General features: G+C 45.3%; 1 protein-coding gene and 1 long non-coding RNA gene across 2 annotated transcripts; one reads left to right on the top strand and one right to left on the bottom strand.

Moving 5' to 3' along the window:
* Window positions 1–1018: 1018 nt before the first annotated feature.
* Window positions 1019–2128, top strand: LOC135460845 (uncharacterized). The gene is made up of 2 exons (XR_010443307.1): window positions 1019–1156; window positions 1240–2128. It is a non-coding gene; the product is annotated as an uncharacterized LOC135460845 (long non-coding RNA).
* An 815-nt stretch (window positions 2129–2943) lies between these two features.
* LOC135460844 (uncharacterized) lies at window positions 2944–5800 on the bottom strand. The gene is made up of 2 exons (XM_064737802.1): window positions 5640–5800; window positions 2944–5247 (listed from the first exon to the last, which is right to left on the bottom strand). The coding sequence occupies exon 2, from the start codon at window positions 5202–5204 to the stop codon at window positions 3672–3674; it is 1533 nt and encodes a 510-aa protein (XP_064593872.1). The 5' UTR covers window positions 5205–5247; window positions 5640–5800; the 3' UTR covers window positions 2944–3671.
* Window positions 5801–23365: the final 17565 nt, after the last annotated feature.

The following is a 23365-nucleotide window of genomic DNA, read 5'->3' as shown; positions in this document are numbered from 1 at the left end:
ATCACTCTCCTGTAAGCTCGATGGCCATGAGGAGGAGGGATGGACCGGAGATGATGTGGTTCTAGGTCTGAATGCCAAAGGATGAGGATAGGAATATGAGACAGTGTTCAGTCCGGACAGGGAAAGGTGTGTGTGTAGGGGTATAATAAGTAACAATATGTTTGTTCATTAATAGCTAGATAATTTAAATTATAAAACAATAGCTAAATAGCTCTTGTTTAGCAGGATATAGTGTTACCTATGTGCAGTCACATATGGTAAAACCTTTAACTTCATAGGAACTGCTTTGTTTACAAACCCCCCCTGTAACTAGGTACAGCTACATCTGGTAACAATTACTAACTTCGCTAGAATTGCTTGGTTTGCAAATTCCACCCCATAGATATAGGAGACCCTCTGTAACTAGATACCGTCACATATGGTAACAATTATTAACCTTGCAAGAATTGCTTAGCTCGTAGAATTTAGACTTATAGATATGCCTTATAAGGAAAGCGGCCAAAGAGGAAGACTTGGGGCCTTCATCCCACGACCACCAGAAGGCAGAAAAAGACCCCCTAGCAACCGGAGGAGCAAGCGCAGAAGACGGACCACGTCATCCAGGAATTCGGAAGAAAGGGACAATAAAAAGCGAACTTTAAAGGGGGAAAGGCGCGCGCCTAAGAGGAGCGGGGACTCCTGGCCGCCCAGCGCTGAACCTTGCTTATTCTTGCTTGCATAATAATAAAGATAATTGTACAGTTCTTAAATTTGGTCAATTCGTTTATCACAGGGGGAAGTAAGTAGCACCACAAAGGCTGCTCTGCGACCTGGTCGGTCTCAGTCGCCCCGCCGGGCTGGCCTCTTGGTAGTTGCGGGGGCACCGGCAGAGCCTCGGGGCCCGGGTGATCGGGCCGTGGCGGGCAGGCTGGACCCAGGTCCAGGCCCGAACTACTTCTCCCGACAGGCCCGACGGGAAGGCTGGTGGCGGGGCGGGGCGGGTCCGGTCCGAGTGAACGGTGCGTCACTCCCTGGCCGCCCTGGATTGTCTCTGCAGAGTCGGATTTTCTTCCCCGGTGGGTGATATTCCTAGTGTCCCTCCGCATTTTCCCCGCACCACAGCGCTGCGCCTATGAACCTCCCGGCGGGGGTCTGATTGCACCCGGTGCCCCGTAGGGTAAGGCCGGGGCGGAGGGGAGGGGTCATGACAAAGCAGCGGCGAAGCAGGTGGTAAAGCACGTCCGGCCTTTGTCTCCCTAGGAAAGAATCAACACCCCACGCGCCCGGCTGCCGTGGGTCTGGGGTGTTGTTTTGCACAGGGACCCGGTTTCTCATCTGGTACCAGCGACGGTGCTACCCGAGTGGCCTCGTCCAGGGTGGGTTTCCCCCCTTCGCTGACATTCTGTGCGTGGACTTGGAGCCCTCCCTCCCCCCATGATATTCCCTCTCCTGGAGAAGGTGAGCGGCGGGCAGGGCGGTAACTGCAGCGGCAAGGTCCAGGGCCAGATTTGGATACGCTCCCGGCCTCTGGAAGCTACCTGGCAGCTTCATTAGCCCTGCCAAAGGGCAGGGCTGACCTCTCTCTCCGGGTCCTCCGGCGAGCCTCCTACGGACAAAAAGGAGAGGGAGACCCATTGAGTCACCATTGCAATAACTACTGTTCATCGTGGTCCCTGTCACAGCAAAGGTGGCGGAGGTTCCTGTACAGCAGCATCTGCAGACACAATGGTGCCACCTGGTTTAGGCTTGAGCATCTTCACAGGGGGGACGTTCCCAGTGGGAATGCTGCTGTGAGGTACCGAGGTGGGAGTATCTCCCACCTCCTGGGAGGTGCTTTCCTTGTCTTTGGTGCAGGATTGAGTTTGGGTGTAGCAAGTGAGGACAGAGCGGGGACTCAATTTTGTTGTAATTTTATGGTTATCATTTTCCTGCAGAGTCATTCTGGCTGCATGTGGTCTCAGGGGCTGTGGGTGACAGTAGGGAAAAACAGATGTGGCAGCGGAGCAGTCAGCACTTGTGAGACTTTTGCCACAGCTGCCCCCAGCAATGCTGAACAGCTGGAGGCACATTTGCTGGTTATCCCTAGCATTCCAATGCCTCAAAATTCAGTCCTTGGAGGTGTTTTTCCATAAAATGAGACTAAGATTCATCTCCTGGGGCTGTTACATGTGTTAGGCTCCTCTGGAAGGGATGAGACCCTGTTTTGCGGAGAAAAGAAGAAACCTCACAACTTTATAAAAGTTGTAAAGCTCAGTATGTTTATTTACGGCACCGGACGCACACGGAGAAAATTCTCTTCAAAAGGGCATGCATACCTCTGAAAATTTCAGACTTCCTTTTATCTCCTTTCTAAATGCATATGCATACAGCTTCACAATAAGTTCATACATATTCATCTCGCATGACATTTAGCACTAGTTCTTCTTTATCAAAGGAATTTCTAGGTCAGGGCAAATTGACTTTGTGGTCTTTTCTGTTTTTCTTTCTCTGTCTCCTTGCTGTCTCGGCATACGAGTTTTTCTTTCAGCTTTGGCCTCACAGACTTTTTACCATTGTTAGACACTTCACCTAATTCAGGATGGATCTCTACTCTGTCTCATTCCCCCCTTTCCTAGGAAATAAGTAAATTCTTCTACTTAATGAAAACTTTCATGGCAATAGGTGTCTTTTAATGCTTCACTATGTACGTTTGATAAAGAGGTTAGTACAGCCGTTCGTTGTAGTATTCTCCAGTTCTAAATTAACAATGTAATAGATAATCTTAAGCTTATCTCAACTAATATTAGTAAAATTACAATAGGGTGGCACAACTCATTAACGATTCCATTTGCAGTTGGTGACCACTCAAAGATCACATCTCACCAGTGATAATCTATATTTTGTTTTATTCTTTGTAGAATTCTGGTTATCTCTTTTATTACAGCGACCTGAGACGGTCACTGTGGTGAGAGAAGGACGAGAATCTTGTTTCTTGATCAGAAGGCTGATTTATTGATATAAGATATATAATACATTATAACTATACTAAAAGAGAATAAGAAGAGAAGTTGCAGAGAGCAGCTATGCTAAGAATAGAATAGAAAGAAAGAATAACAAAGTTCTTTGCCCAGGGAATCTGTCCCTGAGCTGCTCCTGTGATTGGCCTTTAATGGTACACAAGGAAGATGAGCCAATCACAGGGACACCTGCTACATTTCACAACAGCTGATAACAATTGTTTACATTCTTCTTCTGGGGCCCTTTGCTTCCCAGAAGAAGGAGAAATCCCAAAGAAAGGATTTCTATGAAGAAATGTCTGCGACATCTCACCCTTCTAAATTGTATAAATTAAAAGAAAAATGCTGATGTGAAATGAACAGGAGATTTCTTCAACTGTAAAATATACAATACTAATAAATCACTAAAACAATCCTACAATCTAAAAAAATGCAAAAAACAATGCAAAGAGAATTCAAGCCCAAGCAGCTGGGTTTCAGGAACAGTCCAAGAGCTGAAGTTGTTTCTCTTAGATATCTGAGAGTCCTTTTCCGTCCTGAAAACAGACTTGCTGCAAAAGTCCCATCAACAGTTATCAAAAACATATTGACAATCTTACAACTATTTCAAACAATTTCAAACAATTTGAACAACTTTAGAATGTCCTTTTCTGGCCCTTCAATGCTTCAGTGCTTCAGAGCTGCTGCCCACTGTTTTCAATCTTTTTTATTTAATTTTTTTTTTTTTTTTTTTTTTTTTTTTTTTTTTTTTTTTTTTATCGAAAATGAAAAGAGCAGCAGCAGAGCAGAGCAGTGCCAGAGAAGGAAAGGCCCTGGGGGCCCTGGCCCATGATGGACCTGGAACCCCAAAACTGGCCCGCAAAGGGGGACCAGGACCAGCAGGAGAAACCTCAACCCCCAGAAACACCAAGAGGCCAAATGCTGGCCCTGGCCCAAAAACTTCCTGAGCCCAACGGCCCAGGCCAAACCCATGAGGCAGGCTCTGCATTCCCACAGGCCTGCACCCTGCTGCCAGTACAATGGCAGCACGAGTGGGGACACGCTTCCTTTCCCCAAAACCACTGAGGCATGCCAGCAGCAGGGAAATAGAAGCCTTCCCAGAGATCCCATCCGGGGTCTGGAGATGTTTGTTTCCCACAGCAAACCAGCTATGGTCTCCTCCATCTGTGCCCTCTTCCCCTGCAATGCATTGGGTTTGTGTCTCATCCGCCCCATGGCATCATCCCCACCCCCTCCGGGCTGGAGATCAGAGGCAGAGCTCTCGGGATGCACCTGCCCCCCGCCACTAGGGCGCAAGAGAGGCGGCAGAGATGGCAGCCTCCATGGGACAATCCCCGAAAAAACACCCCTCAGCCCGCCGAGAATGCTGATCTTGAAAGCAGGCAAACACATCGCCCCGACAGTCAGCTGGCGAGCACTCCCCGCTCCACTGAAGGGGAGGCCAGCCGCCGGGGCCGCTGCTACAGCAACCGGTCCGGGATGGTCCGAGCTCGAACAAGCCGCCGGTTCCAGGGCAGTCTCTGACGCCGACACGGAGGACACAGCCTCCGACAACGGCAGGACTGCTGGGGCAGCCTGTGCAGGCAGCGGGGGGGAAGCCGGAACCGGGGAGGGAATCTCGCTGGATGTAGGAGCAGCCGCGGGCTTTTCCGAGGGTCCCGCAGGTTCGGCGCCGTCTCCAGCACCATCCTGAACAGGGACCGTCTCGGCTTGAGGCGGCGAGGAGGCCGATGGAAGCGGCAGAGGGGCCGGAGGGGCCGGAGAGATCTTCTCCTCCGCTGAGCCGGAAGCTGGAGACGCGTCGTCGTCGCTTAGCAACTCAGCAGCCACAGGAAGTGCCTCTTCTGCATTCTCAGACGCAGGCGCTGGCAGGGGCGGGGAGGCCTGTGAAGCCGTGGGCGGGACTGCCTGGAGAGGCGGAGACGGGATCGCCTGGAGTGGCGGCCGCGCCGGTGAGGCGGGTCTTGAAGGCGGACGCAGCGCTGGCAGGGGCGGTACCAACGGCACTGGTTCGAGCGGGACCGCCCATTCCCATCCCCCCGGAGAGAGAAGGAGGGGGGGGAGAAGGTTCCGTCTGCGCAGGCTCCGGAGAAAGAGTAAAAAAAACTTCTTCGCTCGGCGCAGTTTCGCCCCCCCCCGCCGCGAAGCAGGGGGGGCCGGGCAGCCCCCACTCATCCCCCACCGGGGCTTCTCCCGCTGAGGACGGGGGGCTGGGAAGCCCCCACTCATCCCCCGCCGGGTCTTCTCCCACCGGGGACGGTGGAAACGGAGCCTGTCCATAACAGTTAGAAATCCATTGAAAAATAGCTGCTCTCCGTTTCAAAACTGGGAAGAGCTTTAGAAATGCTGGGTAGATAAAAGGCAAAACACGTTCCTGGCCCCAGACAAACTGAAAAATGGAGTTCATGCACTCCCAGACAAAAACATCCAAGGCATGCAGGACATGAGTAAAGAACTCAAAAAGCTTTGCCCATCGAAAGAACTCATAGAGATCTGTTGCTGACAGAAAAATCCCATCTTCTCTACACCATTTTTGCCAGAGGGCAATAAGTTTCTCCTCTGAAGGGGAGAACTGAACCTCTTCTTCCAAGGCATGTGTCTGCCATACCAACCGCCACAAACTACGAAGGGCTGGTTCATCAGGAAGGGAAAAGACAAAAGTACCTTGTGAAAATGTCCAGCTTGCTCTGGCCAGCTCTGCGAACATCTTCCTGAAGGTGTTCCAGAAGAAGGTTCTCTTTGTGGTCAGCCTTGGCTGTGAACTCTGTCCAAATCAGGATCTTCAGTTCTTCAGCTCCTGGCTTGAATCCACTTCTGTGGTCACTTCAAAGCAACCATCACATGCTACACATACAGGATTTTACCCAGTGCAGCAATTTTTGCTCCTCTGGTCTTTATCAAATTAATTTTTGCCCTGACACGAGGGGTCACCAGATATTACAGCGACCTGAGACGGTCACTGTGGTGAGAGAAGGACGAGAATCTTGTTTCTTGATCAGAAGGCTGATTTATTGATATAAGATATATAATACATTATAACTATACTAAAAGAGAATAAGAAGTTGCAGAGAGCAGCTATGCTAAGAATAGAATAGAAAGAAAGAATAACAAAGTTCTTTGCCCAGGGAATCTGTCCCTGAGCTGCTCCTGTGATTGGCCTTTAATGGTACACAAGGAAGATGAGCCAATCACAGGGACACCTGCTACATTTCACAACAGCTGATAACAATTGTTTACATTCTTCTTCTGGGGCCCTTTGCTTCCCAGAAGAAGGAGAAATCCCAAAGAAAGGATTTCTATGAAGAAATGTCTGCGACACTCTTTTGTACCATGTTGGACAGTAATTAAGGTTTTTTTTCTACTCTCTTGGATTTCTTTCAAGACTTTTAATAGGTCTTGGTGCTTAATTAATTGTTTTACTAATGTAAGGTTCATCTCAATAGGGGTAGGTAGTAGTCTGTGATACACTGTGTAATTGGCTGTAATCAGCTGGTGGGATGTTACTGGTACCAAATACGAAAAATCACACCCAATAATCTTAACAAAATTACAAATACAGAGATTAGAATGGTTTCTACTAGACAGAATAACATTGCTATCAATTTGTACAGCAGCACAAGCAGTTCTCAAACATACGCCTTTTTCTAGTATATACGAGCACAGTTTTCTGGTCAGTGACTGGATGAATTTCAAAGTGGCAAATACTCTGTTCAGTGTTTAAATACACCTTGGGTATTAGCAGTATTGCTTTCACAAATGAATCTCATTTGTTCTCTAGTAATGCAGGATTCTAAGTTTACTGTCTGCCACTTTTTATTCATCTTTTCGTGCCCACACTCTATTCTGAAGGATAGAGTATTGTCTTTTCATGGTTTAATCTTAGGGCAATGATGGGATGGATACCATAAACAGTGGCATTACATATGGTAAGCACAAAGGCAGTGGCCACATTAGAAACAGGATCATAGGTGAAATTCACTATAGTCCACCAGGATTGAAACTTCTTTTCAAAATCAATTGCATTATCTCACTCAATTTTCTGAATTTCAGCTGGAAAATTACTTTCACCCCTTTCCTATATGATCAGAGCTGCTGTTGCTTGTATCTATAACTGTGCTTGTATACAACTGAAAGCTAAAGACACATTATCTTGAACTATACTAAGTGCTTCTACTATCAATTTGTGGTCTTGGTCTCCGGCCTCTTCATACTTCTTTACTTTGGCAGTACTTTTGAAATCTGTCACTGGCTAGTTCCTAATGCCAATAGAGATTACTATAAAGGCTGCTTCAATTTTGTTAGGCTACCTGCTGCAGCAGCCAGTTTATTCATCAGTATTTCTGAATCAATTCCATTTAAAACTCCTAATCTTGTCTCTAATATGCCAGTTAGATGTTTGTTATGGGGAACAGGAACTTCTTTCTGTCCATGACCATCCCTCTCTGCCAGAGGGATGTGCTGGGCTCACACTGCAAATTCAGACACACTTCACAAGTGTATCTGACAGAGGTTTAGGTCATACTTGAGGTAGATGTTTGTTCTGAAATGTAGAGACTTCAGGGAATCTAACTTCTCTCTTTTTCTCTAAAGCACCTGATTTCTCAGATGTGTGACAAGCAGGAATGTCTCTCTTGGTCTACAAAACTTCACCTACTTTGCCCTTAGCTAAGATCAAGCTGTGGACTGTGTTCAGGGCAGAAGATAATGGAGGGGAAATCTTGAGAGAAGAGCTTAAATTCATTGCAGTGCCTCAGAAGAAACTGGGATCAGGTTTCTGCTACTTGAAACAGCACAAAAGTGATGCTCAAAATCTTACAGCTTGCTGCTGAGCTCTGAGGGGGTCTCTCTCTCTACCTCTTTTAAGCAGAATCTAACTGCTTCAGACTGGGACAAACACTGATCTAAATCTCAGTAGGAAAAGGGATAGCTATAAATAAGGAAAATCACCTTCCTTGCTTGGGTTAATTTACCACCTGCAGTTCAGCACCCTTTACCAGCCATTGCTTGGGGGTTCAGCCAACCAGCTTGGAAAATGACCTAAGGAAACTGATTTCTTGGTGTTCCTGGTTCTAGGCACCAGGAGAGCTGGCTCCTTCTTTTCTTGTTCTGCTCCTGAGATATGCCTGTTTTTGTGACCATGTTGTCCAGCCCTCAAAGGAAGTTTTTAGGAAGGAGGAGCAGGCTGGTTGGATTTTTGAGATGCTAATTTGCATTATCAACTCCACACGTTTGAGAGACCATTCTGAATTGAATAATAGCTGTTGTTCAGTCACATTCTTTACTACGTTAGGTTCAAGTTTAGAGTTTGGGTAGAGTCTGAACTAGTATGGGGTGTATAAGGCCCCGCTGTGGTAAAAAGTGCAGTGTCCACTTTGAATTCAAATGAAAGTCTGACAGTAACTCGAGCTCAAAAGCAGGTCACTTCTACAGGCTGTATCAGGGTGAAATTACACCAACAGTCTGATTCACTTAAGTTATCACAGACTTCTTGGTGTTCATATACACTAGGGGAGGTTCAGACACTAATTACATCTGGTCTCTCATAAGCCATCTTATTGATGACTAAGCACTTTACTCTGATTTCTTCTCTTCAGATTTCTTGAAGTGTTCACAGTTCCTGTTCTTGCTATTCTTACTCCTCACATACCTGATTCTCGTGGATTACTACAGTAGATATGTTTAAATTTTTTATCTCAGAAGGTTTTCTCATGGATCTAGTATACTGATTAAATGCCAGGGACCAAGGCCATTCAGCATTGCTGTGGGTAGAGGTACTCTCTAGTTCTAAAACTTCAGTTATAATTCTATACAAAACAATTCTGTACACTAAAGTATGAGCTACTCCCGACCGCAATATACTCATTTTGCCCGAGTAAGTTTTAGTTTCAGTTCATTGTCTCCTGGTGTCACTCCTGAAGGGGCTTCTGGGCCTTCTTTACTCGAGAGTGATGGATCTAGGTGTTCTGCTCTTTGATTTTGATTGCAGTGAAGGTGGTGAGAGGTACTTGCAGTGGTCTCTCCCACTATGGTTCCGAAGTCTTCTCTGTAAGAGACTTAACATATACGTCATCTCCAGGCTATCTAACTCTTTGCTCCGAGTTCTAGCCCCATGTTTCTCAATTACTCTGAGCTGTTTGCTTAATGCTACTAGGTAGGTGGACATTCCCCTTGTATTCTATATGGTCTTCTATAAGGCATTCTAAAAGGATTCAGCATTTCTTTAGCTCAAAAGGTTTAGTTTGAATTTGCAATAGTGCTAGTGGAAGAGCTTGGGCTAGGGTAGATTAACTTCTTGCTCCAGTCTTATGATTTGCTGCTTAATCAAATGATTCATTCTCTCTCCTTGGCCGCTTGATTGGGGGCGGTATGGGGTGTGAAGTTTCTAATCTATGCTCAGATGGCTACTAATCTGTTGAAGTATTTTGGAAATGAAAGGTGATTTTTATCTAAGGATATTGTGGCTGGAACTCTGAAGCGTGGTATTATCTCTTGTAAAAATGATCTGGTCACCTCTTGAGCTTTGACAGTTCTGGTGGGGAATGTTTCTGGCCAATCTGAAAATGTATTTATTAATACCAGTAAGTACTGATACCCCCCTTTCCTTGGGAGTTCTGAGAAGTTTATTTGCCACTGCTGTACAGGCGTATGGCCTCTCCCAGTCTGACAGAGTTTTGGCCCGGGGGGGTATTTTGAGGTTAGTCTGGAGGCAAGGATCACATTATCAGCTCATTTGAGTGATAGTGGCATATAAATTCCTGACAACCATACAACAATTCTTTCAATCAGATATGTGTTCTAGAAAGCCTGTGGGAATTACTACTTTAAAGTCAACACTTCATTTTAATGCACTCTGTATCACTCGCAGCCTTGGTCATTTCGAGAAAGAAGCCAAACTCTATAAAAGGCTTTTAAGTAGTTAGGCCCTAGTCCATTTTCTAGTGCCCTTCCTTCACTAGTAACCACGAAAATGGGAAGGGATTACTAGCTCTCTTTCAATGGTAGCCCACCCCTTGCAGTTGTACGTCTCTTTTGATTAGTATTATTGTATTATGGCTTACTTTCGAGGAAAATCTGTACCTCACCCTTTGCTTCTTTCTTTGCCTCTCTATCCGCCAGCTCATTTCTTTCCTCCAATTTTAAGCTCACTCTCTGGTGTGCCTTAATATGCCTTTTCAGGTAGCTGAACTGCTTCCAGCAGCTGGATTGTCTCTTCTTTCGCTGTGAGATCAGCAGTCTCCTCTCTTTCTAGATGGCTCCATGTGCATGCACAACTCTGAATGCCTTTTGCTGTTTCTAAGGCATGGGTCCATGCATTTATCTCAGCATCCTGTGCAGAGGTACCTGTTGGTAAGGGTCCAGACTCTATTACCTCTCTGCAGGTAGTCACTGTGAACTTTGCAATGTCTCTTTCTTGTCAGTAAACCAGGTCTCTGCATCGTCCGGAGGAGTGTCCTTTAAGTCTGGGCGGCTGGAGTAGGTAGCTTCAGTGGTCTCCAGGCAATCATGGTGTACTGCTTCTCTTTGATTCCACTGAGAAAAGAAGCTGGGTTGACAATATTAGTCACCACTATCTCTACATCATCTTGTTCTACCATGATGGCCTGGTATTTCAGAAACTTCTCTGGTGAAAAGCCAGTGGCCACCCTTTACTTCTAGTACTGCGGACACTGTGTGGGACACTAGCACAGTCATTTTTGTCTCAGGGTAAACTTGAGTGCCTCTTGAATGTTCAGCACAACTGCTGCTACAGCTCTGAGGCAACTTGGCCATCCTTCGGCTGTTGCGTCTAGTTGCTTAGAGAAGTAAGCAACTGCCCTCCGGTATGGACCCAAGTCTTGAGCTAATATTCCCAGGGCAATTCTTTGCGTGGAAAAATAGAAAGAATGCTTTATTTACATCTGGAAGTTTCAAAGCTGGAGCCGACATGAGGGGACTCTCTAGTTGGTGAAAGGCCTGTGTGGCGTCTCTTTTCCACTGGAGATCTCAGTTCCCATTGGCAATAAGACCATAGAGTGGTCTGGCGAACAGTCTATAATTATAAACTCACAGCTGGCACTACTCTGCCATACCTAAGAAGGTTAGGAGTTCTTTCGTTGTCTGGGGTTCAGGGTTTGGCATAGGGCTTCTCTGCCTTAAAGTCTGCTTCTCAGCACTCACTTCTTACTCCAGGTAGATTACCTTCTGTTTCACTACTTGTGCCTTTTTCTTTGAGACTCTTCATCCTTGGAGTCTTAGGAAATTCAAAAGGCTTACCGTCCAGGCTTCTCTCGCTTCCCTTGTCTTTGTGGCTGCTAGAAGATCATCTACGTACTGCAACAGCCTCCTTTCCTCTTGTGGAGCTTCCCAGGACTCTGGGTCTTTGCAAGCTGTCTTCCAATCGGAGTGGGGAATTTTGAAGCTTTCAGGCACATGGACTATGTGAGCTTGTGTTTGAATGCAAAAATTTTCTGGCTGGCTTTGTGGATAGGGAGGCAAAAGAAGGCATCTCTTAGGCCTAAAACAGTGAACCAGGTTAGCTCAGGTGTTAAACAAGTTAGTAAGGTCTATGGATTTGCTACCACAGAGTACAAATTCTGTGTTATCTTATTGACAGCCTTTAATCTAGTACTATCAGTTATTGGACTGATTCTTTCTTTACCTTCTTTTCGAGGGTACTACTCAGTTCTCACTGGTTGTGTTCTTTCATTAAGCTTGATGGGGGAGCATCTCATGGGGGAGCATCATTCACTCTCTCTGGTATAGCAGAGGCCCATACTCCTAAAAACACTTATTTACTTATTCTAATATCTCCTTAGTAATGTCTTTCTTAATTTCAGTGTCTGTTAATATTAAGCCTAACATCTTTATATTATTTGCCTCCAGAGTAACCTTTCTCATTTGAGAATGCTTAGCAAATTGAGTGGATTGTACAAAAGCTTTTAGGTACACATAGTACACATGTTACTTTAAAGGTTTGCAAAAGTATGCCTTCTCAGACTGGCCAGTTGTTCATTCCCCACACTACAACATAAACATTCTCCACAGGTACTAAAGCTTTATTTAAAACTGAATATATGACCCTTGTGCTGACAAAAATTTTTCTCTTTTGGGGAGGTCATCTTTACCCCTTCTCCCTTAACTTGGGAAGAAGCCTTTAGCAAATCATATATACTCCTTTTGCGAACTGTGATTGCTTTGCATTTCAGCGTGATAATCGTTGCCTGATTTCATACGTTGCTATCTTATGCTGCATGCTGAACAACATGTTTGATTTGCTTTCTCTTTGCCTTGTTTTCTTTTTCAAGGGCCAAGACCAGAGGGCGGTCTGATCTCACAGTCTCTTTGTCATTCTGGGTGATTTCTTAAAACAAAAGACATTTCAGCATACAAAAACTCTATCTCTTTTATCTTCCTTTTAGAACAGCAAAACAGCAGTACCAGTGTTCTTTATAAACACCGCACTGCAATAATACTTGCACATCCAGCTTTTGCTCACAGGCCATTCCCGTGTTCCCTGGGGAGACAGGGCAGCCAGAGCTGTCCCTGTGCTCAGTGGACAGCTACTGTCACCTCACATAGCATGCTAGCCTCTTGATGTACCAAAGGCTCCCCGAAATTTCCCACAAAGGCAGGCTATTGTGTTTGTTAGAGAGAACTTTAAATCCTTTCAGCAGATTGTTTCCAGTAAAGACTTATTGCAGTACCAAGTGAAGTCTCATAAATCTCATAAGTCTCATTAACTAATTCATCTCATTCATCTCTTCTATATAAACTCTGTTTTACAAAATATCAGTCTTTTCTAGTTCTCTTCTTGCACAATCTAATTAAGCACTGTGTCTACTTACACTTGTTTTGCTGCTTTGCAAAAAGGCTGTGCTAGTCACAGCCGAAGCTCTGATATGCCCACAGACACAGACACATGCCCCCCCCCCCCTTTTATCTCAAATTCACTAGAGCCAAGGCTTGAATTGCTGTGAGGGGGAGAATTCTTGGAATTCCTTTAACTCGCTTTATCATAGTTAAGCATAAAGCACTGTACTATAGTTCTCCTATGTAAAATGCTACTCCTGTTGCAACAAAATCTTAAAATCTCCACAAACACCACTATACAATCTGAGAATCAAATTACCACAATGCAGCGGAAGAAAATCACCACACAAAATCACTGGGAAAGGGCATATTTCTCAAAGTGCTCACTTTCTCAACACAACACAGCATACCATAATTCGGCATTTACTCACATCAATTTTCCTGGACACAATCAAAATAACAGCACACAGTCTAGAGATCAAGTCCAAACATCCAAGGCAAAGGAACTCTCTGAGCTCATACTCACGGTTAAAATGTACTAAATCTACACAAATCACTACATTTAAACACGATAAATACCATCACTGACATTCCTCCACTCGCTTCTCCGCGGGGCACTTCTCTCCCTGCCCCCGCAGCCTGCTGCAGCCGGCGCCTCTGGCCTCACTCGGCTGCTTCAAACACGGGAAGTACTGACCCACCGCACTGTAGGGCACTGTAGATTTACTCTCTTTTATACACCATACACTTATCACCTGCACGATCACAAACACAGTGCACTGACTACACACATTAACCATAGAGCAACACAGTGTCCGGACATCACACACACACACAAACAAAACACACACGGGCTCACCAGTTCTGCTCTATCAGAACTACGAATCTTCAATACACACATACATGGGTTCACTTGCCTTACTCCCAAAGCTGCTAGCGGTCTGCTCTATCAGAACAACGAACCCCGTCTCTAATTCAGCTGCTCTGTCTGCTGAACCCATGAACCCAGACCTCTCTGGGTGGTTTACTCCTTTGCTCTCTTTCTTCCTCCCCTGGGGCCCTTTAGTGCATACCATATCTTCCTCCGCAGGCCAGCGGGTCGTTGTCTGTCTTCACAGGTGGCAAGTTGAGACAAGCGTAGCCCCACCAGGAAAAAAATCTTAGGGCGTGCCTTGGAGGTCCGTCTATCCCCCCTGCCCCCACGGGGTCAGAGAACTCCTGGCTGGCTTGCCATAATGTTTTGCGGAGAAAAGAAGAAACCTCACAACTTTATAAAAGTTGTAAAGCTCGGTATGTTTATTTACGGCACTGGACGCACACGGAGAAAATTCTCTTCAAAAGGGCATGCATACCCCTGAAAATTTCAGACTTCCTTTTATCCCCTTTCTAAATGCATATGCATACATTTTCACAATAAGTTCATACATATTCATCTCGCATGACACTTAGCACCAGTTCTTCTTTATCAAAGGAATTTCTAGGTTGGGGCAAATTGACCTCGTGGTCTTTTCTGTTTTTCTTTCTCTGTCTCTTTGCTGTCTCGGCATACGAGTTTTTCTTTCAGCTTTGGCCTCACAGACTTTTCACCGTTGTTAGACACTTCACCTAATTCAGGATGGATCCCTACTCTGTCTCAACCCCCACCAGTAAGACCCCACACTGGATAAGGTAGCAATACCATTAGATTGGAAAGGGGCAGGTGCAGTATAATGTGGAGGGCTGGAGTGCCCGGGACCTCTCTGGAGACCTGATGACTCCTCTGAAATAGGCTGTTTCCACATGTCCATTTGTGTCGCTTTCACTCCTGCTTCAGTAATCCATTATTCTTCCTCCACCACTCAAGTAGGTATGGGATGAAGCTTGAAGTCATGGCCTTGTTAACAGAAATAAAAAAGGTGTGAAGGAGCAGAAGATATACTGAGCTTCCAGGTTGTTTCTCTCAACCCAAAGATACCAAAATCAAGCCAGGAGATGTAATAGTCACTCCCCTCCAAAATCTAGAAAGGCTTTTTGATGGTGGACTATCCTCTGAGCATCCAGATGATGGCAGGGGAGTGACACATGGGATGGAGAGGGAAGCATCCCACTCCCCTTGCAGTTTATGTCACCCTGAAAAGCAAATATCCACACTCTGTCTCCAGTGAGTGTAAAAAACATTTTATTGTGTTGATATACATTATGTTTCCCCATAAGGACTGTACCATAAAGACTTTGCTGTGCCATTGATGATCCTGAGGTCCAAGAGCAAAACCTTGCACTGGACTTTATTCTCAAGCCTTGGGTAAAATGTGTAGGTTGTGGTTTCTCTGATTTGTGTTATCTTTGGCAGAAAGATTGTTACCAAAAATTCAGTAAAATAAAGAAACTCCTTAACACCAACCTAGCATTAAGAAGCAGACATTCTTTATTTGGCCGGATGCATGATAGGGGGGGGAAGCATAGCTCTTCCCAAATCTGTGAATACTGGGTACAGGAAAGTTTCTGTTTATATACTGTATTCTACATACATATTCATTGATTGTCCCAGACTAAACATACATATGATAATAATTTCCCCAAAATCATTAACATATTTCCCCTCCCCTTTACGCATGCCTTCTTCTGTCCTTGGGGTCTCTCTGGTGGTCCTTAGTGGTCGGGGACCCCAATATTCCAGTCGACCTGGTTGAGTTGGCAAGGCACTGGTGCTAGTGAACTTACAGTTCTCCTTCTTACACAGTGGGCACTGTGTAATTCCACAGGCCAGTGGTTTTGGTAGAACAAGAATTGTGTTAGCTCACCAGACAATTTATCATCTGGTAACAAGATGAGTGGTGTCTGAGGAAGTTCAGGCTGTGCTTGTATGTGATGCTTCTTCCTTCTGAGCTCTATCTGAGCCCTTCTTGCAATGTCGATACTGTACCAGAGGGCTCTGTGAATTTGAGGTGTTGTGGTTAGTGTCTTGTTGAACTTGTCCAGCTCTTAGGAAGCATTTTTTAAAACAATTTAGAAGATCTCTGAATGCTTTTAAAGGAAAGCAGAGGAGCAGTGGTTGGATGCTGAAGGTGAAAGTGATATGTGGAAGTGACTTGTCTCAGGTGACCTGGAGGGTTAAGTCTAGCACCCAGGAGCTCCCCTGCTGATGGGAGACTGGAGAAACTGTGGAGATAAATTAAACATCACCTCTGCCACTTGCAATGGAATTTGGGAGAGGAGTGAGCTTTCTGAGGGGCTTGGCTGGGTTTGACACCTTCATTTCCATAGCTGAGTCAACCTCATCCACAAATGGGATGGGAGTGGTCTATGCAGGGTTCCTGAGAGGTATGGAAAATAATGTGCAAAGCATGAAAACATACTTGATACTTGTTAGCCCTTGATCTAAACTGTGGGAGCTGACAAGATGCTGAGCTTTATCTTTAGATGTCTCTCCTTCAGCAATTGATCTCGAATGAGAAAAATATTTTTTTTTGCTCTCTCAGCATCCTCACTTTGGGATGAAGCATTCCCTGGTGTTCACTCTACCAGGGTCTCCTGGTGAGGACAAATTTTGCTCACTGCTTCTCCCATTTCATTTTGGGTTTCTCTCCTGTTTCCTCTTTTCATCCTTGCTGCTGCTTGGTCTTTTCCCAGCAGGATTGGGATGAAATTGTGGTAGTTATCACTGGTTGAGTTTTTTGTCTGCTGATCTCTGCAGAACAGCAAGAAAACCCTCCTGGGTCTTATTTAATTTCATGTTCTTGCTGCTCAAGTGAGTCTTTGGGGTCTTGTGTATTTTTAAGGAGCTGTAGCTAAAAATATAGCAAGACCCTATGGTATCTAAGGAAGCTGGGGGCAGCAGATGAGTGTCTCATTTTAGAGACAAGTTTAGAAGAAAAACACTCTGGAATGAGTGTTTCCTCTAAAAAAAAGTGTTCCAACAATAATTTTCTGCCAATAAGAGATGAATACTAGTGGATGAAAGTGAAAAAAACCTCAACCATTTATTGACAGTGTCCACGTGGCACAAAAAAAAAAAAAAAAAAAAAGATGTCGGCTCCTGTCTCAAGGAAAAAACCAAACAAAAGGTTCATGCAGGAGCTCAGGTAAGCATATGAGAACCTGGTGAATCTCTGGTGTTGGTCCCCTCTTTACAGCGGACAAAGCAGGTGGATTTGGTGTCCTTTACTCTCATCAGTTTGGCTTTTCTGAGCTCTGGGGCTGAAAGTGAGCAGCCCCATGCCTTCCCGCTGGTCCCCGGCTGATTCCTCTCCTGTCAATTGTTCTCTCTGACCTTGGACCAAAACCAAACTGTCCAATTCAAGAAAAAAACTGCCAAAGGAATGCTGTCACAGTCTCCAAGGCCAGGGAAAGAAAAAAAAACTTGTTACCTAAGCTAACAAAACCCCAAACTAGCTAAGCAAAAAAAAAAACCACACCGCAGTCCACAAGGCACCACGGATGCCTGGGGAGTGAAGCTTTGAAGAAAGCCTGCCAAAAAGCCCCGGGGCTCCCCCTGAACCCACCTTAAAGCTACAGCAACCATTTCTGGGCGTAGAGCAGATGATCAGCGACTAGAGTATCATCATTAAATCACCCCAAGACAAGAGCTATTTCAGGAGCTCTTTGGGGCACATTTAGTATATTGCCTTACTATTTCAATGGAACAATTAAATATTGTTAATTATTTCACTGTTTTTATGTTTTGCAGAAGTATTGAGACATTTACATTACTTATGCCATTGTTTAGTTTCAAATTTACCAGTGTGGTGTTCTCTTTGGGGTAACTCATAGTCTTCATCAGGTTGGGAAAAGGACAGCTCTTCCTGTCTTGAAAATCTGGAAGCATTCAGGCTTCTGGATGAGCCTTGGGATGTTCTGAAACTTCTTGGAGAAGGTACAGTTCTGCTACCTGAGTATAATTAGCACATTACTGAGTCATCCAAAATAAAGCACTACTGCAGCTAACCAATAATTTTCTGTTTGAGACCCTGGCTATTTTATTATATTTTTTTAATGTATGTGTGTGTGTGTGCATATATATATATATATATATATATATGTATATATATTCATTTATAGCTTAGATGCCTTGCTAGTGATCCTAAGAAAAATACATTTCCTGTTTCATTCAGACTGAAATGGGAATAACATGGGATACTCTCAAAACTTTTGTTTATTTAGCCATCAACTTTCCTGCTAAAAAGAGAAGTTTTGTTTCTTCCACATCTACTTTGCGCTGTGCCATGGTCAGGCTTCTGCAATGTAGATGTACTTCAACAGTGGCCAGGAATGGGGATGGTGTCTCTATTGTGGGTGGATAGTGAAAAATTTGTTATGGAAAGTAATGGATTTTAAATCTTTACTGTTTTGAGTTAGCTTTGGAGACTCCTTTGAGGCAGTCCATGGACCTCTGAGGCTTTAGGGACCACAGCTTGACTAGATGTGGTCTTATGCTTACTTCAGAAAAGTCACTACTCCCATCTCCTATAGAGACAATCCTTGGCATCCTCTGTCCTCCAGGCATGCAACAGTTGTGGTACAGGAGAAGAAAAACCTTGTTTCTTAGGTGGTAGGAGAAACTGTGGTGATGCAACTTAAACTTCTGCCTCTGCTATCTCTGTAGGACCAAATTCTACCACACCTGTTGGCTAGGAGCCTGTCATAAGAGTATTTTATAATGTGCAACCATTTATTGAGGGCATCTCCTCTGTGGCCACCAGCACTGGCTCAGCTTCATCTTCTTCCTTAGCATGGTTGTGTTCACCATGCTGTTGAGTGGTGATGGAAGTCATCTGCATCTCTCAAATGGCAAGATAGAAAGGATTATGGATGGGATGACATGTCCATGATGGGGATGTCCCTGAGATGGGGAGTGGAGCTGGGTGGCTGTGTGGTGTTCTTCATCCCTTGGTGTCACGTCATGCCTGGGTGATCTGAGGATGCATGTGGGCTTCCACAAGCTTCTAATTTCTCACCAGCAATTTTAATTTGTCTTAATGCAAAAGAAAACAACCCAACCAACCTTCCCTCTCCCCCTGGAGCTGTCCTGGCTCACTGGGACTGGTTTGTACAGCCTGTGCTGACCTGGGAAGGGTTCACCACCACTGGAGCCTGCCCCATGCTGGAGCAGAAACTACAGGGAGACACACAGCTGCCACCAGCTTTCTCAGCCACCTGTCATGGGGAACCATTAATGGGGTTCGTAATTAATTCTGAAAAATGCTTTTGAACTTACAAAATCCTGGAGGAGCTGTGTTGCTTGGCTTGTGTTCACTGGGACCTTGGGAGAAGCTTGGGAGAAGTTGGTGTTCACAACCAAGCTGTCGCCATCCCTCTGCTGCTGGTTGTGTTGGGTGATCGCTGGCCTGGGAGATGGGCACTTGGGTTGGTGTGGGAATGGTGGCTTGAGAGACTGCAACATAGCGGTGTAGCATGCTGCAACAGTCCAGGTCTCTGCCATCAGGTGTGCTGTGCCACGTGGCAGGGAGGGCACCCAGTCCATCCCCAAGCTAGCACTGAGGTCTTCTGCAAATAAGTATATACAATCTCAAGTGTTTTGCATTGTTTGATTGTCAGGAGTCTGTCTGCAAGCACAATCTTTCGAGCTAGAACAGAATTGCATTGTAGATAATTCAGGGGTCTTGGCCATTCCAAGCATTGAGCACCTCCTTTGTGAAGCCAAAGCTTTGCCAACTGGCCTGGAGCTGGTCACAGATGACATAACCTTGGGTGAGATCGGGGCTGGGGCAGCTGCTTTGCACAGCTGGGTTTGTCTGTGTCTGTGATTGCAAGCTGCTTCTTCTGCTACTTGGTCCATGGAGGCACTGTTTTAGGGGCACCATCTTCTTCAGAGGACTTTGAAGGGTGTTCATGTCTGTGAAAACACATCTTAGTGTTTGCTAATGGGGGATCTTGCATGAATTATCCTGGAGTATATTTTAACGGACTTTTTTGTTCTGCAGAGAAGCGTGCACTCCAAGTAGGGCTATGGTATGATCTAGGTCCTACCAAGCCAGCCCAAAGCAGTAGTCTGCAAATGCTGATTTGCTTTTGGGTTCTGGCATCTCCCTCTACCACCCACCCAACCAGAAGCAAACCCCCTGGGTTGGAGGGCTCCTGGGTGCCATGTTCAACTGCAATGAAGCCAGAGGGGACTTTGATAATGTGTTGTCAAAAATACCATATTGGATTCCTGGGCAAGAGAGGAAAAGAAAGCAGGAAGGATTGTGGTTGTGCTGTGGCTGTCAACTGTAGTTTAATAATAGATAAATGTTTTATGTTTAAGGTGGTCTGCTTTACATGGTGAGAGGAGACAGGGGAAGATGCCTGTACCCACAGGAGCTGTATTCCCTTAAATCAGGGTATATTTCCAGCTGGGTAAATGCCTTGGAGACATCTTTGATTACATTTTTCTCTAGCTCAGGAAGCCAGGCTGGTGATTCTAAAACTTGCAGCAATAATTTTTAGAGCTGGAGGTTTTACAGCAGGACATGAAGGTGAGGAGTGCTTTTGAAAATTATTTATTTTTCTTGCCATGTGCATATTTCATTATTGAAAAATTACTTGGAGTTTTCAGTGTCCATGGGGTCTCACCACGATGGCTACAGATGCCTGTAAAGGAAGAGGAGGCCATGGATGGGGATGAAGAGCTTCCAGGCACTAGCTGTGACGAAGTGATGAATAGCTTTATCCAACAGTTTTTTCCCCTTCTTTTGAGACCAGCAGATTCTTGCGTCCTTATGGCAGCTCTGCAATGAAATGCACGCTTCTGGAAAGCTCTTCTGGTGAACAGTGGGTTTTCCATCCCTTTCTGCATCCCTGCTCTGTTCATCCCCATGCCGGCCTGGTGCAGGTAGAGGAGTGTTTTTACTTGCCTTTGCAGGTGCTCAGAGCAGCATCACTGGTGGGCAGGACACTGTAACCCTGTGGAGCGCTTAGTTGTCAGCAGAATTGCAACATTCCTCCCTGCCAGGATGCTTTTTAATGCAAAGATTCACCCCAGGGTGCTGGTCTCTCTCCTTCCCTCCTGAGTTTCAGAGCATCTGTGAAGTACACATCATCTTTCTCAGAACTGGCTCTGAAAAAGGATATTTACACATTATTTCTTTAATATATATTTTCATTACATTGTGTGAAAAATTTATTTACTGTTTCTGTGCTTGCTTTTTTTTTTAATTAATAGAAATGAAGCTTATCTAACTCAGAGTGGCTGCCACTTGCTATTCCTCTGGAAGCTCTTTTTAACTCAGGGACTAATTTCAGCCAAATTTGACAGAGGAGTGCATGTCTCAAAGTTAAGAAATTACAGGCTGTAAGAAAGAGGGTGGAAAAGTGAAATGCAGGTTTCTTCTTGCCTCCAAGGAGAGTCTGCAGCAACTGTAAGCTTAAATATCTGTCTGTGTGCAAGCAGATCAGTTAACTTAGAAGTACCTTTAGTAAATCACTACATTTTCTTTAAGGAAATAACCTAAATTGTCTTGAACATGGGGAAGAGAAGCTGGCCCCAGGGATGCTGCCAGGGAGGGTGTGATGAGATAATGCTAGATTATTTTTAAAGGTCCTTTCCAACCCAAACTATTCCATGCTGCCATGCTGTTGTCCCAGGACTTTGTGCTTGTGCATGACCACCAAGCTTGCAGTGAAAAGCTAGTGGTTGATTTCTCCCCAATCTCCTGCCTGTACTGGTATTCTGCAGTTCAAAACGCTTTTCCAGCCTTGAGCTTAGCCTCACTGCATACCTGCTGGGATGGATAATCAGGTATTATATTGTTACTGCTCTTAATAATGACATTTCAAGTTCTACCACCTAGCTCACATAGAGCATTTGCACGCTGAAGACTGGATAAAATCTGTCCTCAAAAGCTTGGCTAGGCTGTGCCCACACTTGCTGCAGTTTCCTGTTGAGACCAAGGTCTTGACTGACTGCATCACCTGGAGGAGATGAGGCAGTAGTGCAGTGGCTTTTCAGCATCATCCATGGTCCATGAACTTTCCTTGAAACTGGAGCTGCTGTGTTTGGTGAACCTCCAGTTCCCAAAGGATCTGGGGATGATGCTCTGCCCCTCTCTGCTCCTGACAGCCTTTCCCATTACAGCTGCAGCAAGAGGCTTCCTTTTCTATCCTTTCCCCTTCTACTGTCACTATATGCACTTTCATTTTTCTTTTTTTTTTTAACTGTGGATTTTCTTCCTTTTTTGTCAGCTTGGAGAGTGATTTTCCTTATGTTCTTCTCTATTTAGGGCTGTGGGGGAGAAAGTGACAGCCTTTCCCATGCTCTGGTGTCCAGGTTTAGAGCAACTTTGGGGAAGAATCCCCCAAAGGAGCTCCGGTGGGAAAAACAGATCCAATCGGCCCCTCCCCCCAACTGGTCCGGGAGGAAAAAATACCTCCTTGGAGAAAGGTGGAAAAAAACTGTTTATTAAACAATAAAACCAAAACAATATCAAACAATGAGACCCCTTGCCACTCCAAAAGAGATGACAAACTGAGAAAAACCCCGTCCCTGGGTTGCAGCTCACTCAGTCTCTTATCAGTCCCTCCGGTGCTGGAATTGTCACAGGCCAGGCCCGGCCGGTGGGCCACAGCTGCAGCTGCTGGTGCTCCCCTGGGTGTTCAGTCCAGATCAGGTTTCAAGAGGTCCAAAGAAAAGGAAAAAAACACAGTCCAGGGAACTTCTTTGCCTCAGCTAGCTAACACTAACTAATAAGCAAAAGAAGAGCTCTGTCCCGCTGTCTGTCCGCAGACAACAACCGTCCAGGAGCAGGAATGTGGAGGAGTGGAGTGCAGTGTCTGAAAACAAACTGCGCGCTTCTTCTCTCCCCCCCCTTCACTCTCTGGAACATTCTTAAAGGTGCAAAACTTATTATTCAACATAAACAGAATGAGATGATTGGGGATAAAAGCATCATATAGTCAACCCAGGACATCTGGTTTTCATAGTTATCCCTTGCTAGCTTAGCTAAGGTTTTCCTTGAGCACCTCCCATTACACTTGTTTCTTTCAGCAGAAACGTGTCTTCCTCCTCCACTGCACATTTCAGTAGGGAAGGGCATGGTGGGGGAGGATGAGCCATCAGCATGAGTTTTCCCTGTGCCAGGAGGATAGCAATGCAGCAAGGAGGACACTCTGCCAGACCTGTGGCAGCTACAGGTCTCATGCTCTGCTCCTCATCCATGCATACAGACATCTGTAGAGAGACAAGTGAGTCTAGTCAAATGAAACTTTGAGGGTTGAATCTGTTGAATCTGATCCATCCAGTTCAGCCCGATGTTTCTGGAGAAGGCTTGGTAGCCTTGCAGGAGGTAGGTTTCACCCCAGAAAACTAAGCCTACTGTTTCTTGTAATAGTCATGTCAGATCGCATTTCTTCTCCTTCCTTGAGTCCCTTGGTCCTTGACCTGGGCTAGCCCCTTGCAGAAGGTGGAGCATGAGTGCCTGGGGATATAATGTGTTTTCTGTCCAGTTCTGGCTGTTGTGAGACAATACAAGCCTTACAGTCAAGTTTTATTGGAAGTGCTTTAAACTTGCATCATGATAAGGTGATGGCTGATGTTGTGAAAGCTTGTAATTGAGGAGTTGTAGAAATTTAGCAGCCAAGGTGAATATTTGCATAAAGAAATAAGGTGTGCTGAGAAGTCTGAAGTT

This window comes from Zonotrichia leucophrys, unplaced genomic scaffold (genome assembly GCF_028769735.1).
Source record: "Zonotrichia leucophrys gambelii isolate GWCS_2022_RI unplaced genomic scaffold, RI_Zleu_2.0 Scaffold_107_151726, whole genome shotgun sequence".
Lineage (NCBI taxonomy): Eukaryota > Metazoa > Chordata > Aves > Passeriformes > Passerellidae > Zonotrichia > Zonotrichia leucophrys.
This window is presented reverse-complemented; position numbering and strand designations above follow the sequence as displayed.

What these genes read in the sequence shown, in the direction of transcription:
- LOC135460844 (XM_064737802.1), bottom strand. Translation starts at nt 5,204, where the DNA reads ATGAGTGGGGGCTTCCCAGCCCCCCGTCCTCAGCGGGAGAAGCCCCGG.